General features: G+C 32.4%; 3 protein-coding genes across 3 annotated transcripts; 1 reads left to right on the forward strand and 2 right to left on the reverse strand.

The window, feature by feature from the left end:
• The first annotated feature begins 278 nt into the window (after positions 1-278).
• Positions 279-2,582, forward strand: LOC123694346 (ER membrane protein complex subunit 8/9 homolog). The gene is made up of 4 exons (XM_045639757.1): positions 279-600; positions 898-1,047; positions 1,295-1,400; positions 1,844-2,582. The coding sequence occupies exons 1-4, from the start codon at positions 388-390 to the stop codon at positions 2,011-2,013; spliced, it is 639 nt and encodes a 212-aa protein (XP_045495713.1). The 5' UTR covers positions 279-387; the 3' UTR covers positions 2,014-2,582.
• A 243-nt stretch (positions 2,583-2,825) lies between these two features.
• Positions 2,826-20,867, reverse strand: LOC123694349 (alanine--glyoxylate aminotransferase 2, mitochondrial). Its single transcript, XM_045639759.1, has 17 exons — positions 20,795-20,867; positions 19,622-19,713; positions 19,323-19,507; positions 19,011-19,134; positions 18,682-18,870; positions 18,222-18,350; positions 17,957-18,109; positions 17,534-17,755; positions 16,240-16,485; positions 15,891-15,932; positions 5,567-5,695; positions 5,182-5,341; positions 4,661-4,875; positions 4,369-4,475; positions 4,043-4,183; positions 3,349-3,663; positions 2,826-2,974 (listed from the first exon to the last, which is right to left on the reverse strand). The coding sequence occupies exons 1-17, from the start codon at positions 20,805-20,807 to the stop codon at positions 2,851-2,853; spliced, it is 2,586 nt and encodes an 861-aa protein (XP_045495715.1). The 5' UTR covers positions 20,808-20,867; the 3' UTR covers positions 2,826-2,850.
• LOC123694347 lies at positions 6,688-7,622 on the reverse strand. Its single transcript, XM_045639758.1, has 2 exons — positions 7,420-7,622; positions 6,688-7,169 (listed from the first exon to the last, which is right to left on the reverse strand). Exons 1-2 carry the CDS (start codon positions 7,550-7,552, stop codon positions 6,787-6,789), a joined length of 516 nt encoding a protein of 171 aa, XP_045495714.1. The 5' UTR covers positions 7,553-7,622; the 3' UTR covers positions 6,688-6,786.
• Positions 20,868-21,792: the final 925 nt, after the last annotated feature.

A 21,792-nucleotide genomic window follows, 5' to 3' on the forward strand; every position in this document is an offset into this window, starting at 1 on the left:
CGGAAAAGTAAAACTAGAATTCGATTGTAAATTACTGATTTTATATTAGCTAGAAATTACAAAATGTTGCTAATATAGTAACTTATAGCACACTGATAGTAAAGTAAAAGACCTTACAGCCTTACATACGCCTTTCGTAGCAATTTCAACTCGATACTGACAAAAAGCCTTTCTATCACCTTTCTATCAAAAGAATTTAAAAAATACAGATTAAATTGTCTTATAATGTCTTATGTCAATCAGAAATCTGTGATGTCTTGGTGTGTGTCTTGGTGATGTCTATGTTATTGAAGTGTCGTGTATTTTAACAGAAAACAAGTTTTTAGCTGTTATTATATTAAATCCTATCTAATTTCCCATTCCTAATAAGTAATTGCAACTTCAAAAATGGGAGAAGTATCATTTGAAACAAGTGCCTACGCTAAAATTATACTACATGCAGTGAAATATTCTCAATGTGCTGTGAACGGAATACTACTAGCGGATGGAAGCAAAATTAAAGAGGGGTCTAAGAATCCCGACCTGCATATTGTGGATACGATGCCCTTATTTCACCATAGCCATAGTTTATCGCCAATGGCTGAGGTCGCTTTAACACAGGTAACCAAACCACTCCAATCTTTTTCTAATATTTTAATATGTGAACATAGAGCGTACCTACATAGTCTTTTTTCCTGCCGGCTCTTAGATTTTGATTGTAAATAATACTGTAAAATTAGTGGGTAATCATGGTTATAATTTAAAGTGCTTAAGAAGCCTCATTGACAATAACATGTTTGAGATCAAAAAAGCAACACTAACATTTATATTTGATAAGATTTACAAGCTCAAACCCAAATCGAAACCTTTTCACTCAAACAGCAACAGTAACATCAAGCAAATTGTAATTTTTTGTAGATTGAAGCATTAGCGCAAGCCGACAATCGCGTGATAGCCGGTTACTATGCAGGCTGTGAGAACTTTAACGACAACACTGTGGAGAAGTGTCCAGGTCAGAAGATTGCTGAGAAAATTGCTGAACACTTCCCATCCGCTGTGTTTATTGTGGTAATGATAACATTTAATTGTCAAAAGTATTACATGAAATTTGCAGAATTTCCATATATTAATATAACTTAAATTAAAGTTAGACATGATAAATTAAAATTTTTAAAATTATCTTATCATCTTGCAAGTAAAATGAAAACTCTGAAATCTATTACCTACTTGATTTTTTATACACACATGTGATAGATAATTCTGATTTTTACACAATAGATTCTGATTTTAATAATCACATTTTTATAATTTTAAGGTGGACAACAAAAGGCTAGTTAGACACTTGGTTACACCAGCAATTAAGATTTACAGATACAGTGAAGGGAAGTGGAAACCACAGGACACAAATAAAGTGTTATTCCGTAAGTTATATTGACTTTTAATTGAAATTAGGCTTATTCTGAAAAAAATTATATTTAAGCTGTACAAATACTATATGCATTTTCAAGGCATTGCAACAAAAAACAAAAATGGTTATTTTTATTTTGACACCTACCCTCAAAAACTACTATAATTTGTTCATATCACAAAATATAAAGTTAATCACAAACATTGGAGGGTAGAACGTAAATTCTATTGAAAATTGTTGCTTAGTTCATCAAGCCCAAGCTATATGTCTTGCATTCAAAGCATTTGTAATATTGATGCTAATAGCATTCATAAATTATGTTTTTTCATTTAAAACTTGATATATTGTTATTTTTTTATAGCATTTGTCCGATTTATTTGAAAGTCGTGGGTTCAAATCCTTCCAAGTGATTGAATTTCTCACTCTAAAAATTATAATATCAAAATTTCTTTTCAGAAACACCTCTAGTACTAGAAACGGTGTCTCATCTCTTGCAATGGGAAGTATATAAAGAGTTGGTGGACTTCGATAATTATCTAGATGACCTCACACAAGATTGGAGCAATCTGGGTATTGAGAAAGTGGTATCAAGCATTAACGCTGTTAACACTATAGATAGTAAGTAATTATAGATTCTTCGGTTTTTTTTTTTGTGACTGGTAAATGATGTAAGTGCAACATTTATATATAAATTTATCAGTTCTGGTATAGGCATTGAAAACTAGCAAATTATATTATTTAGGAAAGTTATTTAAGTGAATATTGAATAGCATCTTTTTCTAAGCAATCTGTCTTATATGTGGTCTTATATAAAGAACGAGGGATGTAAACAAAATGTGGGGTGGAAGGTATTTGAAATATTGTATGTGATTTGTGGTCAACTCAGAATTACTGGCGGAGGTACATTTTGTACATTCTTTAATTTCTACATTTTCAATAATTTTACCAAATTTTCTATACAGACAATATAAGCGTATTATGTAGGTATGCTAAGATTTTTATACAATCTGGGATGTGAAATATCTATGCACTATGTTCATTTTATTATGTAAGAATTGATTATTTTAATTTACTTGTATTTTATTCTACAATTAATATGTTTATTATATGAAAGATGTGCCTGTTACAAATATGTAAAAATATGATGAATATTATTTATTTCTCGTAATGTGTTAATGAAACAATGCAAATAATAGAAAAAATAGTAAAATATTGTTTCCATTACAAAAAATTCAATTTTCAACATTCTAATAACATTTTAAAGTATACAAAATCTGTTGAACTGACTTACCAGTAAAAATACAGCTTTTGATCTCTACAATATATTTTAGCATTGCATTGTTTAATTAACACATTATTTACGTTTAATATACACTTTAAAGGCATTATAGAAAATACCAAAATAATATAATGTTGTTTAAATAAAAACACATTTCAAACCACACAAATAACATTTTATTTATCTAAAGACTGTTGAAGTAATCCTCTATGATTTTCTTGCATTTGTTGATATTGGTCAAGTCACCAGCTTTTCCTTGAAACTTGCCATTTTTAAATGCACCTTTTCCGTTTAACATTTGTGTGATCCTAAAAAAAATATTTAATTAAAAGTAATTGATTGTGGACTATGGTACACTGTACAAACACAAGCTTGCTTCTTATTTTCCCAAATAAAATAAAATTATTCACAGTTTTGGTAAATTAAAAAAAATGTAATGACGATTCAAAAGTGCTTCTAGAAGAAGTCTAATTGAATAAATAAATGTTTGAGTTTTGAGTTTAAAGCCTGACTAAATCACATTTTCTTATAGATTCCCAGGTAAATGTTTAAATTAATTAAATGGAAATATATTCAATAGCAAAATTATTTCAAAGAATTTTAATTATTTTACCTATTTATTAAAGTGAGTAATTAATTTAATGTGCACTAAGATTTCAAGTATTAATAAAGTAAAACTTACTGAGGTCCCAAAAAATTACAGTGTTCTTCCGGCCCTTGCATCATTATTTGTCCCTCTTTCGGCTTATCAGGTTCCTCTGAAGCACAGAATATAAACATCCCTTCATTTTCCAAAGCCTTGCATATAATCCTGTTAAAATCAGGTGTCGCTTCCTTTTTAAACATAAATACGAATTTTGGCTTCGGCTGTGTACTCTTTATTTTGTCCACTTCATACTGTGCCAAGTCAGAGAGAACGTTTTGTAGATTCTTGTTCGTCACTTTGAGGTTCTTTTGTAATTTTTGCACAAGTTCTTCGTGTTTTGATGCTTCATTTCTGCATTTAGTAAATAAGTGATGTAAATATTAGCTATAATAATTTAAAAATGATTAAATTTGATCAGGCGGGCGTAAGAGTGCCCCATCATTAAAGCGGCTCGACGGAACACAGTGGGGTTTTAGTCGGTAAGAATCCGACATAACCCACGGCTCCTTTCCCGGGGGACGTGGGTATCTTTGGAAGATTTCCCCACTATATAAAAAAAAAGGCGGGCGTAAGAGTGGTGTAAAATTAAAATAATTTATGATAAATATTATCATTAAATCAAACATTTAATTTTTTTTAACAATGAATTCTAAAAGGATATTGCCTATAGCTACTGCATTGCATTGTATATTTTATTCTCATGACATATAATAAATTAATAAATACTTACTTCAAGAGACCAGTAAGTGCATTCTCTCTGTCCAGCATAATTTGGAAAGTTTTCATAATGCGGTCCCCAACAAGGAACCTTAGGTTTGTTTTGCCTTTCTTACCAGGCTCAGCACCAAGAAACTTAATCATTTGCAACTGGCTATAAAAAAACATAAATAAATGTTGTAACTATTACAGTTTTGCTTTATTTAGTTAACGAATAATGATATTTGCGAAATACTATGAAAATTCGTTACAGTAGGAAGAGGAGAGTATATTTGAAACAAAGAAAGTAAAGTATAGTATTTCAATGGTTTTTTTATGTAATACATTTTTATTTCTGACCTTAAATTAGACACATGAGTGCCACAACACATGTTCTCATCTACGTCCTTAATACATATAATTCTGATGGTTTCCATGCAATCTTCTGGCAATCCTCGAGTATGTGCCTACAAATAAAATGATATTTTCAAAATATGTAGAGAATTTTACTCATTATATATAAAAAAAGTGTTACTGGTCTGGTTAAATGGTCTTCTCTTGTATATTATTTCAAGCTATTATAGCAAATAATTTGCAGTTTCCAATTTCCTATTGAAAAATAATTTTATACTTATTCAATATCCGAACTTACTTTATCCAAATTAGGATCATTGGCCTTCACAAACTTAACAGTAACAGGAATGGCTGCTCTAATCAACTCATTGCACCTATCCTCCGCAGCTTTTAAAATATCGGCATTTACACTAGGTTGGTCTAACTCAACATAGCTCTCGTCGGCTCCAAGCCACCAACTTGTTGTTGGGAGATTGTGCTCATTTTCTAGGATTGCTGAGAGAAGATGCTGACCTGAAGTAAATACGTAGACGTTGTAAGGTAAGCGAGGATAATGTATTTTTCTTGAGAGTACTAGACCAAATATAAATTCCTTCCTCTTGAATTTTATACAGTCTGGGATATAAAACTAGTTTTTTGTGAAATTTCCTAGTATATTCAACAAAATATGTTGTATAAAAACCGTAAGATAAAATATAATTTAGCAATGGTAATGGCAATGACAGAGTTTATGTATATTATTATTAAATACATCAATGTGATTGTTTGTTTGCTGTTTTTACTATGTAACTTTTCCGAAGTCTGTTTCCACTTACCAACCTGAATGTTGCTGCATGTGGTCAAACCGCCTCTGCCAATTTATCTTCAGGGACACAACCGCACCAACTTCAAGTGGTTTAGTAGTAAAATGGAGTGCCTCTTCACCTTTTCGGAGGACTTGTAACACCTCAAGGTCGTTTAACCATCCTTTATCGTGAGGCTGTAATGCATAGAAACAAAATTTTATGCGCCTTTTATTAATCATACGAAATTTAAATTCACTTTTTGTTGTTATATTTTTATTATTCAACATTCTAAGTGAACGCTATTGATTTATAAGAATTTTTAACATAGGAAATGGATTTTATATTAAAGAAAGATTTCTATAAGTACACCATATTATTTATAATAGAATTATGAATAAACTTCGAATTTTTTTAGTTACCTGTCCTCCACCAGCAGCAAAAAGAATGGTATTATCAAGTGTTATTTGATAGCCCTCGAACTTTGAAGTTTTCCCATATTCAACTATTGGTTCTTTCGTAGGCTCACATTTAACAACTTTAGAGCTAAACTGGAATAGTAACAATACATGTATCAAAACGTATGTTAGAAGGTCGACCGCCTCCTTGGTACAGTTGCGTGAGTGTAGAACCGAGGAGTCCTGGGTTCGATTCCCGGTGGAGATGAAGGAAAAAATGTCTCAGTCTAGCAGGACACAGAAGGCTGATCACCTACTTGTCACTAAAGAAAATCGATCAGTGAAACAGATGTATGAATCATCTGCCCCTTACCCCACTAGATGACACGGGACATCACTTTATGTAAGTAGGTCTAGAGGTACCTAATTAATTTAAGTTCGGCTTAGAAGTTCGGACTAAAAATAAACATGCTCGCTAAAAAATAGGTAACTATAATACGAACCTCTTTCAAATAACTATCCTCTTGACATTTAAAAACCATTTTATGCTGTGATTTTAAGATAGACAAGGAATAGTAAAAATGTAAAAGTAATACAATAAAATAATTTGGGTTCAATCAAAAATTCAATCTGAAGGCTGCGCAAAAACAAATAATCACATCAGACATCACGCATGTACAAAATAATGATAAATGTGGAGTGATCAGCGAACCACAAAAAAAGTTCCGTTGATGCGGCGCTGTTAGCACTTAGCACCTGAAATAATGTTGCTAGGTTGCTAGTTTATATAAAATACCCCTAGAGTTGGGAAAATAGATTGAAATGTCATAGAAAATCTCTTTGTTGTGTTGAATATAAACATTTATTCATTTATGTTCAATAATATTTAATATTACCGAGAAGATAGAGATCAATTATAACATGATTAATGTTTATTATTATTGAAGATGTAAGATTCAGTTATATTTAGGCAGTTTTTATTGTTGAGTGAATATAAGTCAACACCCATTTATTTCAGTATTTCAATTTAGTAATCTATATATATAAAACTCAAAGGTGACTGATACAATTCTTGTGGGAACGGGGAAAAACGGGGATGCACGTACAAAGTCGTGGGCGGAAGCTAGTTAAGAAATAAGAATGAATTATCAGTCATCTCTTATATTGTATTGTAGCATTATTTACAAACTTACAAATATTAATTTTTAATTTAAATAATATTATGATCACTTGATGGTTCAACTTCATTGACTATCGCTTTCATTATTTGAAGGGTTCGACTCTTCTGGAACTGTATTAGAGCTTTCCATCGATGTATTTTCTTTCGTTTCACAGGGCTTATTAAGACGAAATCCCTTTTCTTTTAATATTCTTCGCAAAGTGGTATTACTTCCTTTAAAGTCAATATCCTCTAGTAACTCCAGGCGCAGTTTATTAACAGTTGGTAGTTTGTTATTTTCAGAGAAAAATTCATTAATTTTTTTTCGAATGACACCGACGTGATACTCATGGAGATTATATTTTTTTGGATGTGGTCGAATTTTTCCTGGAGTTACCATTTTACTGCATGTCCTGGTTGCAATGTTACCTTCTTTAGTAATCCTAGATACAGTTTTTTCAGAAATACCTGCAAAAAGTATATTAATTAATGTACGTCTCGTATGATTGGAACTTAAAGGCGCATAACACTTCAAGGGCTTTTTACTTTTCTGAATAAAAAAATAGAAGAAAATATTCCCGATTTATTTTATTATCTATAACAAGTATATTTTATTGTTCAGCCAATTATGCCATTTTACTTTTCAACGAATAAAAAATCTAAAAATTATCAACTTACGGGTAAAAGAAAATATTATATGGCAACTATTAATATTTACCTGTCAAAGCAGCAACTCGAGCTCGAACGTTAGCTAGTGGGATTAGAAGGCCTTTATTTTTCTTTTCCGCTTCACAAAACTTCTTCATTCTGAGAATCACTTCTCGGACTCCATCGTCTACTTCTTGTGACATGGTAAACAACAGTCGTAAACGTTATTTTACGTAAATTCGCCAAATCTCTTTACTCATGTAAACAATGATAAATACGTCATGGCCGACCTGTCAAATTTAGTTCATTCATTTCGCCGTAAGACTCGTTTCGTGGCACGCAGAAGTAGTTTCACAAACCAATCACAAACTTATTTTCGATTATTTTGGTCACAGAACAGTAAGAACATAATAGAAGTGCTATAATGTCATAATTAGTATGAAAACCAGTGTCGCCAAACCCACACATTTAAACCGATAGTTATACAGTACCACAGAACAGTAAGAACATAATAGAAGTGCTATAATGTCATAATTAGTATGAAAACCAGTGTCGCCAAAACCACACATTTAAACCGATAGTTATACAGTACACTACAAGTAAACTATGCCTTTGATTGGACAGCTTAATTTAAGTAAAAACCGACTAAGGTTATAAATTCAGCATTTCAATATGTACCCTAAATCACTATGTTACGGTTTATTTTAGTATAACATCCCTAGGTATATTAGCTGTTTTGTTTCTCTTTGCTCAGAAATTCCAAATTCGAAAACATTCAGCTACTCCACAACAGAGGGCGTTAATTTTCGATAGATACAACTTTGAACCTCAACACATAGAAATAAGGTTGAAATTTGTGTCACTCTAAATTAATGACATTAACTTGACATTAACCTGATGCTATGCTCTAAGGGATGTCAACCTTGTTATCGATAATTCACAAATAAATATATTTTTGTGCATTTTTTTTTCTTTCTATTATATGAGTATAGGATAATGTGTCACATTTTGGAGTATGTTTATTACTACTAAGTACGTCTTTTCATATTATTATATTTAAATAAAAAACGGAATAGAATAGTATAAATCTATATTTACAAAACAAACAGAAAATATGCATTATTTTAAATCTTGGAACTGTCGTAGGTTTGATGTATCGGTGGCCTTTGTTAGACTGCTTATTGCTGTTCGGCATCCAGTTAACTCGTCACGTTGCATTTATTATCCATTTCTCTTTTAAATTAGGCTCTTTCGAAAATCTATAAATAAATAGGACAAATGAAAGCTAAGGAAAAATAGAATAAAATTTAATATTTATAATGTTTGTCTTTTCTAAAGTATCGATACTGTCGATATGCGCCACATGCATCACTAATCCAACATTCGTTTGTTTATTGCAATAATATTCCAGAAAGTCTTGTTTGCTGTTCAATCTATATTAGTACTTATTTCTTATGGATTAAGGTTCATTTTGACTTAATATTTTTATAAATTTTTGACAAATTATGACAAGCCAAGTTGTAACGTAAAATATATTTAAAATAAATTAAAATAAGACTTACCGATGGTATGAAATGCCTCGATTGCTGATATTATTTCGTCTGCTATCATTTTTCCACTCTAATACCGAACAAAACGCTCTAAATAATGAATAAATATGGAAATAAGGTTTGACAGCTGACAACCGACTCGAATATTTTTCTGCGCACAACTGAGAGCGAGTTAGGTGATCTTACCTTACTAGTGACACGTGGGCCACGCCCACATCGCACTTCTATTATGTTCTTACTGTTCTGTGTACAGTACACTACAAGTAAACTATGCCTTTGATTGGACAGCTTAATTTGAGGAAAAACTGACTTAGGTTATAAATTCAGCATTTCAATATGTACCCTAACGAACCAAGTTACGGTTTATTTTAGTATAACATCCCTATGTATATTAGCTGTTTTGTTTCTCTTTGCTCAGAAATTCCAAATTCGAAAACATTCAGCTATTCCACAACAGAGGGCGTTGGTTTTCAATACATATAACTTTGAACCTCTACACATAAAGATAAGGTTGAAATTTGTGTCACTCTAAATTAATGACATTAACTTGACATTAACCTGATGCTATGCTCTAAGGGATGTCAGCCTTGTTATCGATAATCTATACATATAATAAAATCGTAGGAAAGTCAAAACTGTACATTGAATATTTTTTTAAAAGAATACCTGGGCCGTGATCTATAATCGATATAGAAGCCAAAAACATAGTTTTTAGAATTTTTGTCTGTTTGTCTGTTTGTCTGTTTGTCTGTTTGTCTGTTTGTCTGTATGTTTGTCCGAGCTAATCTCGAAAAGTACTGCATAGATTGACTTCAAATTTTGCATGAATATTACTAACAGGTCGGGTGAGGCTATAGGCTACATATTATCAAGCTATCACCTACGGGGGAGGAGCTGTGAACCTTTATTTTTCTTACGTATTCCGTGTATTACGACAGCGTACAATCTAAAGACTCATGTTTAAATGTTGGTTTCGAGTAAGCCATGCTATTATCTAGCTTTACAAAATAAAAACTATGTCATTTACGTAATTTGGGCAGAGAAACAGTTTAATGAATTTAGTAGTATAAAGACAAATTAGAAACAGCGCCATCTATTAAATGTTATAAAAATCAAATCAATTTACACGTTAACTATTGGAAATTAATAATCAAATGACGCATATATAAATGTTGTTTGACAATATCTATATTGACACTATAAAAATTATGCCATTTAAGTAACTTGGGAAGAGAAACATAGCTTAAAGAATGTAAGTTGTATAATGTTAATTTTGTAACAGCGCCATCTATGAGATTTCGTAAAAATCAAATCAATTTACATGTTAACACTACTGAACACAATGTTAAAAATTAATAATTTAAATATAATTATGTTATTTATTTATTTAACTCTTTAACCTATATCTTCCGTTCCCTATAAGATATATTTCGTGTAAATAATAAACTACATTTTTTTAAAGTGAGGGTAGATGTTTATTATTTTAAGTAAAAATAGACACCATTATCTACAGTTAATCTGATGATTGTGTTCCAAAGAGTATACTAATATATTGTTGTGTTCATTAGTTACAATTTTAAAAATCTTCGTGTTTTATAAATTTACTAGCTTACCGCCCGCGGCTTCGTCCGCTTTGTCTAAAACCTAATAAATTATGTACTAAAACCTTCCTCTTGAATCAGTCTATCTATTAAAAAAACCGCATCAAAATCTGTTGCGAAGTTTTAAAGATTTAAGCATACAAAGGGACATAGGGACATATAGGGACACAGAAAGCGACTTTTTTCATACTATGTAGTGATATTTATAAAGCAATTGAATGCCATAAAACCAAAAATATCAAGTGCAATCTTCGTGTTTTGTGAATTTTCACCATCATGCGTTCCCACAAAAGGTAAGTTGTTACTTACAGATATTTATTGAAATGAAATGAAATGAAATGAAATGAATGATTCTTTTATTATTTTGAGGTGCATTGGGAACAGAAGTTTTTGATGAAATTTTATTTGTTAGTAGTTAGCTTTTTTTATAGATTTACAGTTAACTTTTGATTTTTTTATTTACAGATTCAATGCTAATAAAATTATATCGCCTTTGGAAGACGATTTCTGCTGATATTTTTACTACACCACTTGAAAATTGATGATTTGATGATAAAGACAGTAGCAGCGAGGATTAAGTGGAAATTAGTAATCATCCGCTTCGTCAATTTTTGACTGAAGTTAATGTTCAACGTCCAATGGTTCAATCATTGGAAGTATCTCGGGAAATTTTGGAGGATATTTTTCAGGAAGGAGAGGAGGGGCAGCCAACCACATATCAAACTACTACGTTTTAGTACCGAAAAAAATTTTATTGCCAAATGAAACGTAAATTTTGCACTCACAACTTTTCAAGTAATGTTTTTATTTTGACTTTGCGGTTATCTGATTATAATATTTATCGTTATGGCTATCGACGTACCGACCGTACTGGGATCAGAGTAGGTACATGATATACAGTTCATCATCCAGGATTGCTTAGAGCATTTTCACACTGAAAAAGATATTGTTTTCTTTGAATCGTAGTTGCTTCATTTATTTATTTTTAATCATTTTACATAAGTAATATGTTTTATATTTTATAAATATATCATTTTCATTATTTAAGTAGATAAAATAAATTATGTAACGGTTTTATAAGAAAACACATTATATTTGTTAGGCGACGGTGATTTCTTCCAGGCAAAAGATATTCATCAGCTCAATAAAATTGAACAGTATGTTGTTAGTTATTCTTTAGATTCACAATTGTAATGAGCATTTCCGCATGCAAGTTGTATCGTAGTTTAGATACCTATATCATAGTTTTTACATATTAAAGTTCCAACAAAACCCTCAAATTTTTTAGTAGAGTTGAGCAAGATAATTTGAAAAATGTGCCGTGTTAAGTATTATAGAAAAGGTTAGTTCGTTGGTAATTATTATTTCTTCTTCATTTACATGTTGTTAGTAAAAATAAACTTTAACTAACAGTCAAAGTAGTCAAAGTATATTTTAACTAATACTACTTAATATCAGCTATTATACTTATGTTCAGTATTTATCTGTATTATTATTGCTGGACAATTAATGTCGTATACCAAATTATAAACATAAGTTTGATGTGTAATTAGCTGGATTTATTTTTACACACTCACAGACTTATATTTTATGTTAAAAGAGTGTTAATAGTGTAAATCATAATATATTATTACACAATTAAAGATAATCCTTTTTTCTGATGTGTTGGCATTGAATTAAACCGCGCTGTCGTTTCGTTCACAAAAAGTGATGTTATGAGGAGCATATTCGGTCCTCATATCATAAAAAATCTGTGCGAAAACAATAAACACGTGTGAGGCCCTCACGGCAGATCGGGGCGGTCTGACGCGAAGTGGGGACAGCGTTGTCACTGTATCGCTCTAGCCACGCTGGTCAACAGACTTATTCGTTAGTTCAGTTTTGTATTAAGACCGCTGTGACATCTAACCCGTGAGACAACCAAACCCGATCTCCCCTACTATCCCGTGAGACCGAACCTTCACTGAGAGGGTATGACGTCACACAGCTGATCGCAAACGGCAGATTGTACTATCCCGTGAGACCGAAACCCTCACTGAGAGGGAATTTCGTCTCACTACTGATCACGACAGTCATATTTTATCTCGAGAATCTGAAACTTTACTCAATATGAAGACCGTTTGACAAATGGTAGGGTGCATCATAATAAGATGAACATGAGCTTAAGCAATGACTAGAGTAGGGACGCGAATATTACAATTATATGAGACAAGAACGATTAATAAGTTTGTTTAATGAAAGATTAAGAATTGAAACTATTCGGTCTCTGGAAACGTACGAATAGCGAGAGGCCCGTCTTACTGCAGACAGATTTCGTCATAGTCTTAATGTCTTGAGGTAAACAATCTACGAATTCGGTGGTGTGGTCTGACAAATATAAAAGTGGGTTTGCTTATAACCTCACAATTGATTACAGATCATTTTCTGTATAGGCGATATTAACGTAGTATGTTCTTTTTGTAATGCTTTAAAGTGTAGTAAGGCGAGTCGGCTTTCGTTTGAAGATACACCGGAACCTTTCACAAAATCACTACTTTTAGAGGAACATACTGTGCAATTAGCGTTTAGCTACTATTATGTATATTCTGTGGTGCAATGTAAACTGTTATTAGACAATATTCGCTCTTATAGTAGTGCGTTTCAAATGATCCTTTGGTGCTCAATAATTATCAGAAGATCCGTTCATGCTTACTTTTAAGATACAAGGTCAAGTTTACCATTTGATAGGATCCCTTTTGCCTGAAGGCCAAGCTAAGTTTGTTTAAATATATTTTGTATTCGACTACAACGAATAGTGGAATACAAGAAATCAATATTTCTCAAATTTAAAACTGAACTCATTTCACAATTTTAGAACAGGTTAATTCGTATGTATGCAGTTTTAAATCGACATTAGAAGCTTTTCCTCAAGATGGTGATATCGGCACTCAGGAACTCCCTGGACGTGTTATAACGCCCAGGCCACAGTATTACAATTTTTCCTACAGTAGGGCGACGAATATATTTTCGCATAGCAACGGAGGGGAACTCGCGGGGGGTCAAGTGACGCGGGCCACGTACCACAAACATGCTTAGTTTGTGGTATCGAGCGCGAAAGATAGTCATCGTGTTTTTAGTAAAGTTACTATGTAAACTAACGTAATTTAATACTTAGGTACATATTCTATAATGGTGTGCTCAAACTGTTAATCTACATTTAATTTAGATTATTATTTGATACTAAGTAATGTAGAATTTAAACCACATTCATGTTTTCTTCAGATTTTAAGATTTTCTTATCAGAGTGTTCAATTTTAATGTAGTTAAATTTTATAAGAGACAATAATTAAGAAAATTTTAAAATAAAGTGTCACGTATTTTTTTTAAACGACGAATGACGAAAAACGACCTAATCGCGGACGAAGTCGCGGGCAACAGCTAGTTCACAAATAAATATATTTTTGTGCATTTTTTTTTCTTTCTATTATATGAGTATAGGATAATGTGTCACATTTTGGAGTATGTTTATTACTACTAAGTACGTCTTTTCATATTATTATATTTAAATAAAAAACGGAATAGAATAGTATAAATCTATATTTACAAAACAAACAGAAAATATGCATTATTTTAAATCTTGGAACTGCCGTAGGTTTGATGTATCGGTAGCCTTTGTTAGACTGCTTATTGCTGTTCGGCATCCAGTTAACTCGTCACGTTGCATTTATTATCCATTTCTCTTTTAAATTAGGCTCTTTCGAATCTATAAAGAAAAAGGGGCAAATGAAAGCTAAGGAAAAATAGAATAAAATTTAATATTTATAATGTTTGTCTTTTCTAAAGTATCGATACTGTCGATATGCGCCACATGCATCACTAATCCGACATTCGTTTGTTTATTGCAATAATATTCCAGAAAGTCTTGTTTGCTGTTCAATCTATATTAGTACTAATTTCTTATGGATTAAGGTTCATTTTGACTTAATATTTTTATAATTTTTTGACAAATTACGACAAGCGAAGTTGTAACATAAAATATATTTAAAATAAATTAAAATAAGACTTACCGATGGTATGAAATGCCTCGATTGCTGAAATTATTTCGTCTGCTATCATTTTTCCACTCTAATACCGAACAACACGCTCTAAATAATGAATAAATATGGAAATAAGGTTTGACAGCTGACAACCGACTCGAATATTTTTCTGCGCACAACTGAGAGCGAGTTAGGTGATCTTACCTTACTAGTGACACGTGGGCCACGCCCACATCGCACTTCTATTATGTTCTTACTGTTCTGTGATTTTGGTTCAGATATTAATCACTCATATGCATGATTGATTGTTTAATATGTAAATATTGGTCTAAGATCCGAACATAAGGCGAAATTCAACGGCGTGATAATAGAATGAGACCAATTTTATAATTAATTTAGTCTATTAAAAAATGTATTAAACATGGGTTGACTTGGAAAATCCTGGACAGGACATTTTTAATGAATTAAAAAAAAAATTAATTTATTTTTTTATTAATTGCAGTTTCGAGATAATAAAACAATTTTGTAATAAAACAGTGCTGACATAATTTTTTTTTCATCATCCTATCAAGTGAAAATAACTGGTACCGACATACCTGTTTATACCTGCCAACCTAGCCGTTTGTCCCGGTAAATATTAGAAAACGACTATGACTGCACATTCTGTAGGTTTCATACTTTTTAGTCAATTATATTTTTTTTTATTATCTTGATACTGCAATTAATAAAAAAAAAAATGTTTTTTTTAATTCATTAAAAATGTCCTGTCCAGGATTTTCCCAGTCAACCCATTTTTAATACATTTTTAATAGACTAAATTTATTATAAAATTGGTCTCATTCTATTATCACGCCGTTGAATTTCGCCTTATGTTCGGATCTTAGACCATATATTTTGTTCCATATTTTTCTAAAAATATTATGGTTTCAAGCCTTTTTCAAGCAGTGCCGTTTTTTTATGTCGCAGATAAATGATGATATCAGACATATCACGAAATCACAGTAGGATATGTCAAATAATCCTATTTATTAGGTTTTTTTACTAAAAATATTCACTAAACTTAATATAGTGAAATGATGAGTCATGAGAGATCATTCACTAAACGAGAACTAAAAAAAAAATGTCCCTCGTGATAATAAACCATCGACCAATGTACTTACCTAAAAAAACAGAGAATATTCTTTCATAGCATTTCCTAAGAGCATTTCAAATAAATTGTTTGTTTCAATAAAAAATAAACGCAAATACATATATTTATTCCAATGAAACAAAAAAACATTTTACATAAGTACACAATATATACACACAAGATATAAATTGTTATTTATTAAGTTTTGACAAAGCTTGGTCCAATACTGAAATACCGTAATCGACGTCTTTTTTGTTTATACACATTGGAGGCTTAATTCGTAATACCTGAAATAAAAATAAAGATAAAATAACAAAACACGAATTACTTTTACAAATAATCACTTTTTATGAATTTATGTTACGTATCAAATCAATTTGGAATCACGAATACAAAAAAAAAAAAAATACATAAGACTCTCGTAATGTCAAATTGAAATAAAACCAGACGGGGGCACAACTTTTGAAAAAGGACTGCGTTAACCGTATATAAGATATATACGGTTCACGCAGTTGCGTGATAAATACATTTGAATTAGAATACCCTCTTTTTTTATAGTCCGTTAAAAACATTAATTATTGGAATAGAACTCACATTAACATATCTTCCCCCACATCCAAATAAAACACCCATATTCTTAGCATCTTCCATGACATTCGAGAATGCTTCTGGACTCAAAGGATCCTTCGTTCCAGGGTTCACTAACTCCACGCCTAGCATGAGACCTTTGCCCCTAACGTCTCCAATAGTGGGATGAATCTTCTGTAATTCCATTAGTTGTTCAATGAAATACTTTCCGACGATTTTGCTGTTCTCTTGAATGTTTTCTTCTTCTATTACCTGAAACGAAATTCGTTGTTTAATGAATGTAATTTTTGTAAAGATTTCTATTGAATTTATATTTTTGGTTTTTATGGCATTCAAATGCTTTATAAATATAAATTTATAAAGAATAGAAAACATTCGATCACGAGGCAGGACTCGAACCCGTATCCTTTCGCGCCATTCCGGGGCGGATGCCTCACCAACTCAGCCACTCGTGACCCGCCCGCCCGAGTGATGGAATTTATTCTATTCTTTCAGTTTTATGTGTCTTAAGGGACACACCGCGCGCCATCTATTGAGATGATTTACAACCATTTCAACCAATATGAAGCACTTTTCAGTGAATACAATATTGTAACGATGGAACACGACCTTTTTTGTTGAATTTATATTTTTGGTTTTTATGGCATTCAAATGCTTTATAAATATAAATTTATAAAGAATAGAAAAAATTCGATCACGAGGTGGGACTCGAACCCGTATCCTTTCGCGCCATTCCGGGGCGGATGCCTCACCAACTCAGCCACTCGTGACCGTGTATTCACTGAAAAGTGCTTCATATTGGTTGAAATGGTTGTAAATCATCTCAATAGATGGCGCGCGGTGTGTCCCTTCAGACACATAAAACTGAAAGAATAGAATAAATTCGATCACTCGGGCGGGTCACGAGTGGCTGAGTTGGTGAGGCATCCGCCCCGGAATGGCGCGAAAGGATGCGGGTTCGAGTCCCGCCTCGTGATCGAATTTTTTCTATTCTTTATAAATTTATAAGATTTCTATTGTTTTTTTCAACATGGACCATTTAATACGGTTCGGTTTCGTTTACAATAAAATAAATTTTCAAAAAATGTACCTTAAGTATTGTGTATTTTTTCTGCGTTGACTGTATGAAAAATATACATAATATTATAATTGACTTTCTTCATCGGGTTGTTGTTAGTTTAAATAAAAAAGTATTCATATATCATATTTGCTTAGAAGCACTTCCTGCAATACTGGCTATCTTTTTGGGTATAATTTTGCAAAAAAAAAAAACGAATCGTTTAAAAATTAAAAACCTTACATCGAGCACAGCTTTTCCCACAGTAGCAGCCAGAGCGTTCCCTCCAAAAGTATTGAAATAGGACGCTTTTTTATGCGCATCAGCTATTTCCTTGGTAGTAACAACAGCAGCGAGTGGGAAGCCATTACCGATTCCCTTAGCCATTGTCACAATGTCTGGCATAACTTCATGATTCTGGAAGCCCCAGAACGCGTCGCCGGTACGACCGAAACCAGTTTGTACCTGAAAAATTTAAATAGTCTTTGCAAAAATGGCCAAATAAAGTAAAAAAGGCTTCATTATCATTAAGCTTGTCATATTGTACAATTATTTTTTGATATTGTGTTAATGTTAAAATTGATTTGAACTTGGACATGAATGTGAATGAATGGGTACCTATGTGAATTCTATTACCGTTATACGGTTAACGGTATATCAACTCACTTCGTCAGCTACATACAATCCACCATAACTTTTCACCAATTCCTTCGCCTTCTTCAAATATCCTTTTGGAAATTGTACCGCTCCATTCACACCTTGAATTGACTCCGCAAAGAAAGCTGCCAAACGACCCTTTGGAACTGAATGTTCTAATAGCTAGAAAAAAATACCTTTATCATTACAAATCTAATGAAAATGATCGATCCTGATATGTTCCGATTACATTATCCATTAACTAAAATGTCAAAGAAATTTTATCATACATTACCTCTTTAAGTTGGTGTATGTATTTATCAGAAGTGACACAATCTTCTGGACATGAGCAGGCTCCTGGTACCTGGGAGTACGAGTCGCGACATCCTCCCCACAGACCGCGTAATGGATCGGGTAACATTGCCTGTAAGAAAATTTACTATACGACCTTAACGAGTTACCTAATGATTTAGCAGTTAATTCGTAAATAATCTTTTATCTTGATAAATTTAAGAAGTCGAAAATACTACTTAGAAAGATAATATGATGTAGGTGTCGCCTGTTTGAATCTGTTATCAGCTATTTAATTGAATAACTAGCTATTACTAGTCATTTCAATTAAATATCGTCATTCAATGAACGAACTATTCATTCAATCAAAGAGCAGATTCAACCAGATGACTGCGACATACGCGTCAGACATTTTTTTTATAATTATGTAACTTTTTAGTAGGCTGTAGTAATGAATGTCTTACATGATGAAATCCAGTGGGTACAGGAACAGGATATCTATAAGACTGTGTCGCAGTGAGACCTATAAGACTACTAGAGTAGCCGTGGTAGGAGCCTTGAAGAGAAATGATATCGTGGTTACCAGTGTACGCTCTTGCTAGCAGTGTTGCCAGGTCGTTGGCTTCGCTACCACTGTTTACTAGATAAACTACCTGAAAAAAAGATCAAATTGCCCAAATTAAAATGAAACGTTATAGGTAGGTTTAAAATAACTTAATGAGATTATAAACGCGTACAACGCAAAATTTGGTATGCAGATTTTTTCTCGTATTTACCTAGAAGTGATAGTTACCTTCAAATCGCCAGGAAACTTAGCTGTTAATTGTTCAACGTATTCGTATACTTTTGGATGCTTATAAATACTAGTTGTATGCCACAGAGTATCGATTTGATCGTGAAGAGCCGCTGATACCTTACTGAAAATTGTAACTATTTATAGTCAACGGCTTTTTAGTGAAATTACAAAATGCAGTTATAAAGAACGTTAAGTATTATCGCGTTCAGCACCTACGACATTACTCTGTATTCAGCACCGCTTAACTCTACATTAGCAACTATTTATTTAGAAAACCAATTATAAAATTTAACAAAAATATATAATTACGGGTGGCAATGTCCCACGGATACAGTGACGATGCCTGCAAAGAGATCCAAATATCTCGTGCCCTCATGGTCGAAAAGCCACTGCATGTGACCTTGGTGAATGACCACCGGTTTCTTAAACATATTGCCTTGCACGGAGGGTATATTATCCATCTTCAATTTGTCCAGCTTTTGAACAACGGGACCCTGGAATTATTTGTAACCTATCAACGAACTTAATGTTGATAAAAAGTTATAATAAAAATATAATAGGAAACTAAGCAGTTTTCTATTGGTCGTAATATTATGTTCTTAACTTACAGTGTACTCTTTGGGTATAAAACTGCATTTTGGTAGAGGTGCAGAAGCTGTGCTGAGACGCCGACCAACATGTTTAAAATACTGTAAAGATGCTGAAAATTAAATACGAAATTAATTTTACTACAACATAATGGGATTAGATTTACATAAAAAGTTCAGTTGTTCAGATAAATTATCAATTGTGTAATTAACAATAGCGTATACGCCATAGCAGGTTCTATAAATAATTATTTAATCTTATCTCCACAATTTCAAAACATCATTTTAACACATAGATAATAGGGACCTACTATAAAGTTAAAATTATCGTTTTATTAAATACTAGGTTTCCACCCGAGGCTTCTCCCGCGCAGTCAAAGAAAAACCCACATAGTTCCCGTTCCCGTGGGATTTCCGGGATTGCGTCATTTTCCCGAGATAAAAAGTAGCCTATGTCCTTTCTCGGGTATCAAAATATCTCCATACCAAATTTCATGAAAATTGGTTCAGTATTTTAGGCGTGATTGAGTAACAGACAGACAGACAGACATTCGCATTTATAATATTAGTATGGATTATAATTAATTATACTTATTAAAAACTTTAAAGTACTGCAGATGATGAAAGACTCAAACTCAAATTCAAACTTGGTGTTTGTAATTTCAAAAAATAAGTTCAAAACTGAATTAGTTAGGTACTCAGTTTTGTATGTTTGAATAAAACTCATCATCATCTTTGGATCTGCATCTTATCTCTACCTTCACCAGACAGATTTTTGAGAAAAAGTAAATTCTGAGCATAATATATAAATCAAAAATAATGCCAGCAATTACGGATCACGATTTTTAGAGAATTTGTGCCTGTTAGATTATAATCTAACGCTTTTCACAATGTTGCTACGACATAGATTCCTAATGACGATTCCAACGAAGTGGACAAGAGTCAGCTATTTTCAAATAAGTTCCATATTTTTTTAATTCCGTCGACATAAAAAAAAAAATATTCTTATTCATTGTGTACTAACCAACGAGTACTAACTAACTAACTTCAATGTTTTTTTTTTAGTTTTCCTCACAAATGAATTTACCTACGTTTTTTACCTACGCTACTCGGTAGCTGTGCTAGGTTAGATCCAATTTAAAGAAGAAAGATAATCCAAAAAAAAATAAAAAAATAAACGAATAGTGGACATACCTTTTTTGACCATTATTAAATTCGATATAGCGTAAGTTACTAAGTTAATGGCTAAAACACAACTGAATTACGACCGTTGACTCTTGAATACATAATTATTATATCGATCGTGTTTATAATGTTGAAACAAAACATCTGGGGGCACGGTAGTGCCCCCGCCAAGACGAGCCAAGCGAACAAGCGAAGCGCACGGGCACTACCTACCTTTTCTCGAAGCGCTTCGACGTTTTTTTGAACCCTCATAACTTGGGTTTGGATTATGCTAGATCAACAAAATTTTCGGGATATATTGCCAATAGCGGACTTATTGAACATATTAAGTTTTAATTACATTAGCTTTTATACTTCAGATTTTATTTATATCTAAAAAACGCTAATTTCGTCACTGACTCACTGATGATCATCAAAATTCTTAAGGTATTTCCTAATGTCCTAGAAAGCTGAAATTTTGTATGTAAGCTAGTATTAGCACACAAACAACAAAAAAATTATAAAACTTGTAACTTTCATCCCCCAACCCCTTAAACTAGGGGATGGGAGTTTGTATGAGACCTGTAATTTTAAATTAAATTTTGATGACGCTAGAGGTCTAATCTAATTATCTAAAACTTGGTTCCCCTAGATATATATATATGCATAGGTACTCCTTGTTAAAAAAAAAAAATTAATCGACTTATAAAATTTTGTTACAAACAACTTACAAAAAGAAATGAAATCCCACCAAAAACATTTTCATGTAAAATGTTGCCAAGACGAGCCCATATGACTCGCACTGTCAAAAAGTTATCAGATCTCATGTAGAGCCAAGCTTCTAACACTACACGCCCTAACTCTACAAGGCCTAACTTCACAAACTCTATTCCTTAGTCAAAATATGTGGCTTGGCCGTTCGTTACTACAAGAACTATTGTATGAACAGTGAATTAATTAATTTTTCACCTTGCGCCGATGTGAATGTAGCGAAATGGCCAAGCCACATATTTTGACTAAGGTGTAGA

Source organism: Colias croceus, chromosome 9, assembly GCF_905220415.1.
Source record: "Colias croceus chromosome 9, ilColCroc2.1".
In the NCBI taxonomy this organism is placed as follows: domain Eukaryota; kingdom Metazoa; phylum Arthropoda; class Insecta; order Lepidoptera; family Pieridae; genus Colias; species Colias croceus.

What these genes read in the sequence shown, in the direction of transcription:
- LOC123694347 (XM_045639758.1), bottom strand. Translation starts at nt 7,552, where the DNA reads ATGTCACAAGAAGTAGACGATGGAGTCCGAGAAGTGATTCTCAGAATG. An exon ending in TCGAGTTGCTGCTTTGACAG is followed by an intron (nt 7,170 to 7,419) that starts GTAAATATTAAT and finishes TACTTTTTGCAG; the next exon opens with GTATTTCTGAAAAAACTGTA.
- LOC123694349 (XM_045639759.1), bottom strand. An exon ending in AGTTTCCTGGCGATTTGAAG is followed by an intron (nt 18,871 to 19,010) that starts GTAACTATCACT and finishes TCTTTTTTTCAG; the next exon opens with GTAGTTTATCTAGTAAACAG. An exon ending in TGTAATTTTTTGGGACCTCA is followed by an intron (nt 2,975 to 3,348) that starts GTAAGTTTTACT and finishes TATTTTTTTTAG; the next exon opens with GATCACACAAATGTTAAACG.
- LOC123694346 (XM_045639757.1), top strand. Translation starts at nt 388, where the DNA reads ATGGGAGAAGTATCATTTGAAACAAGTGCCTACGCTAAAATTATACTA. An exon ending in CTGAGGTCGCTTTAACACAG is followed by an intron (nt 601 to 897) that starts GTAACCAAACCA and finishes AATTTTTTGTAG; the next exon opens with ATTGAAGCATTAGCGCAAGC. An exon ending in CATCCGCTGTGTTTATTGTG is followed by an intron (nt 1,048 to 1,294) that starts GTAATGATAACA and finishes TATAATTTTAAG; the next exon opens with GTGGACAACAAAAGGCTAGT.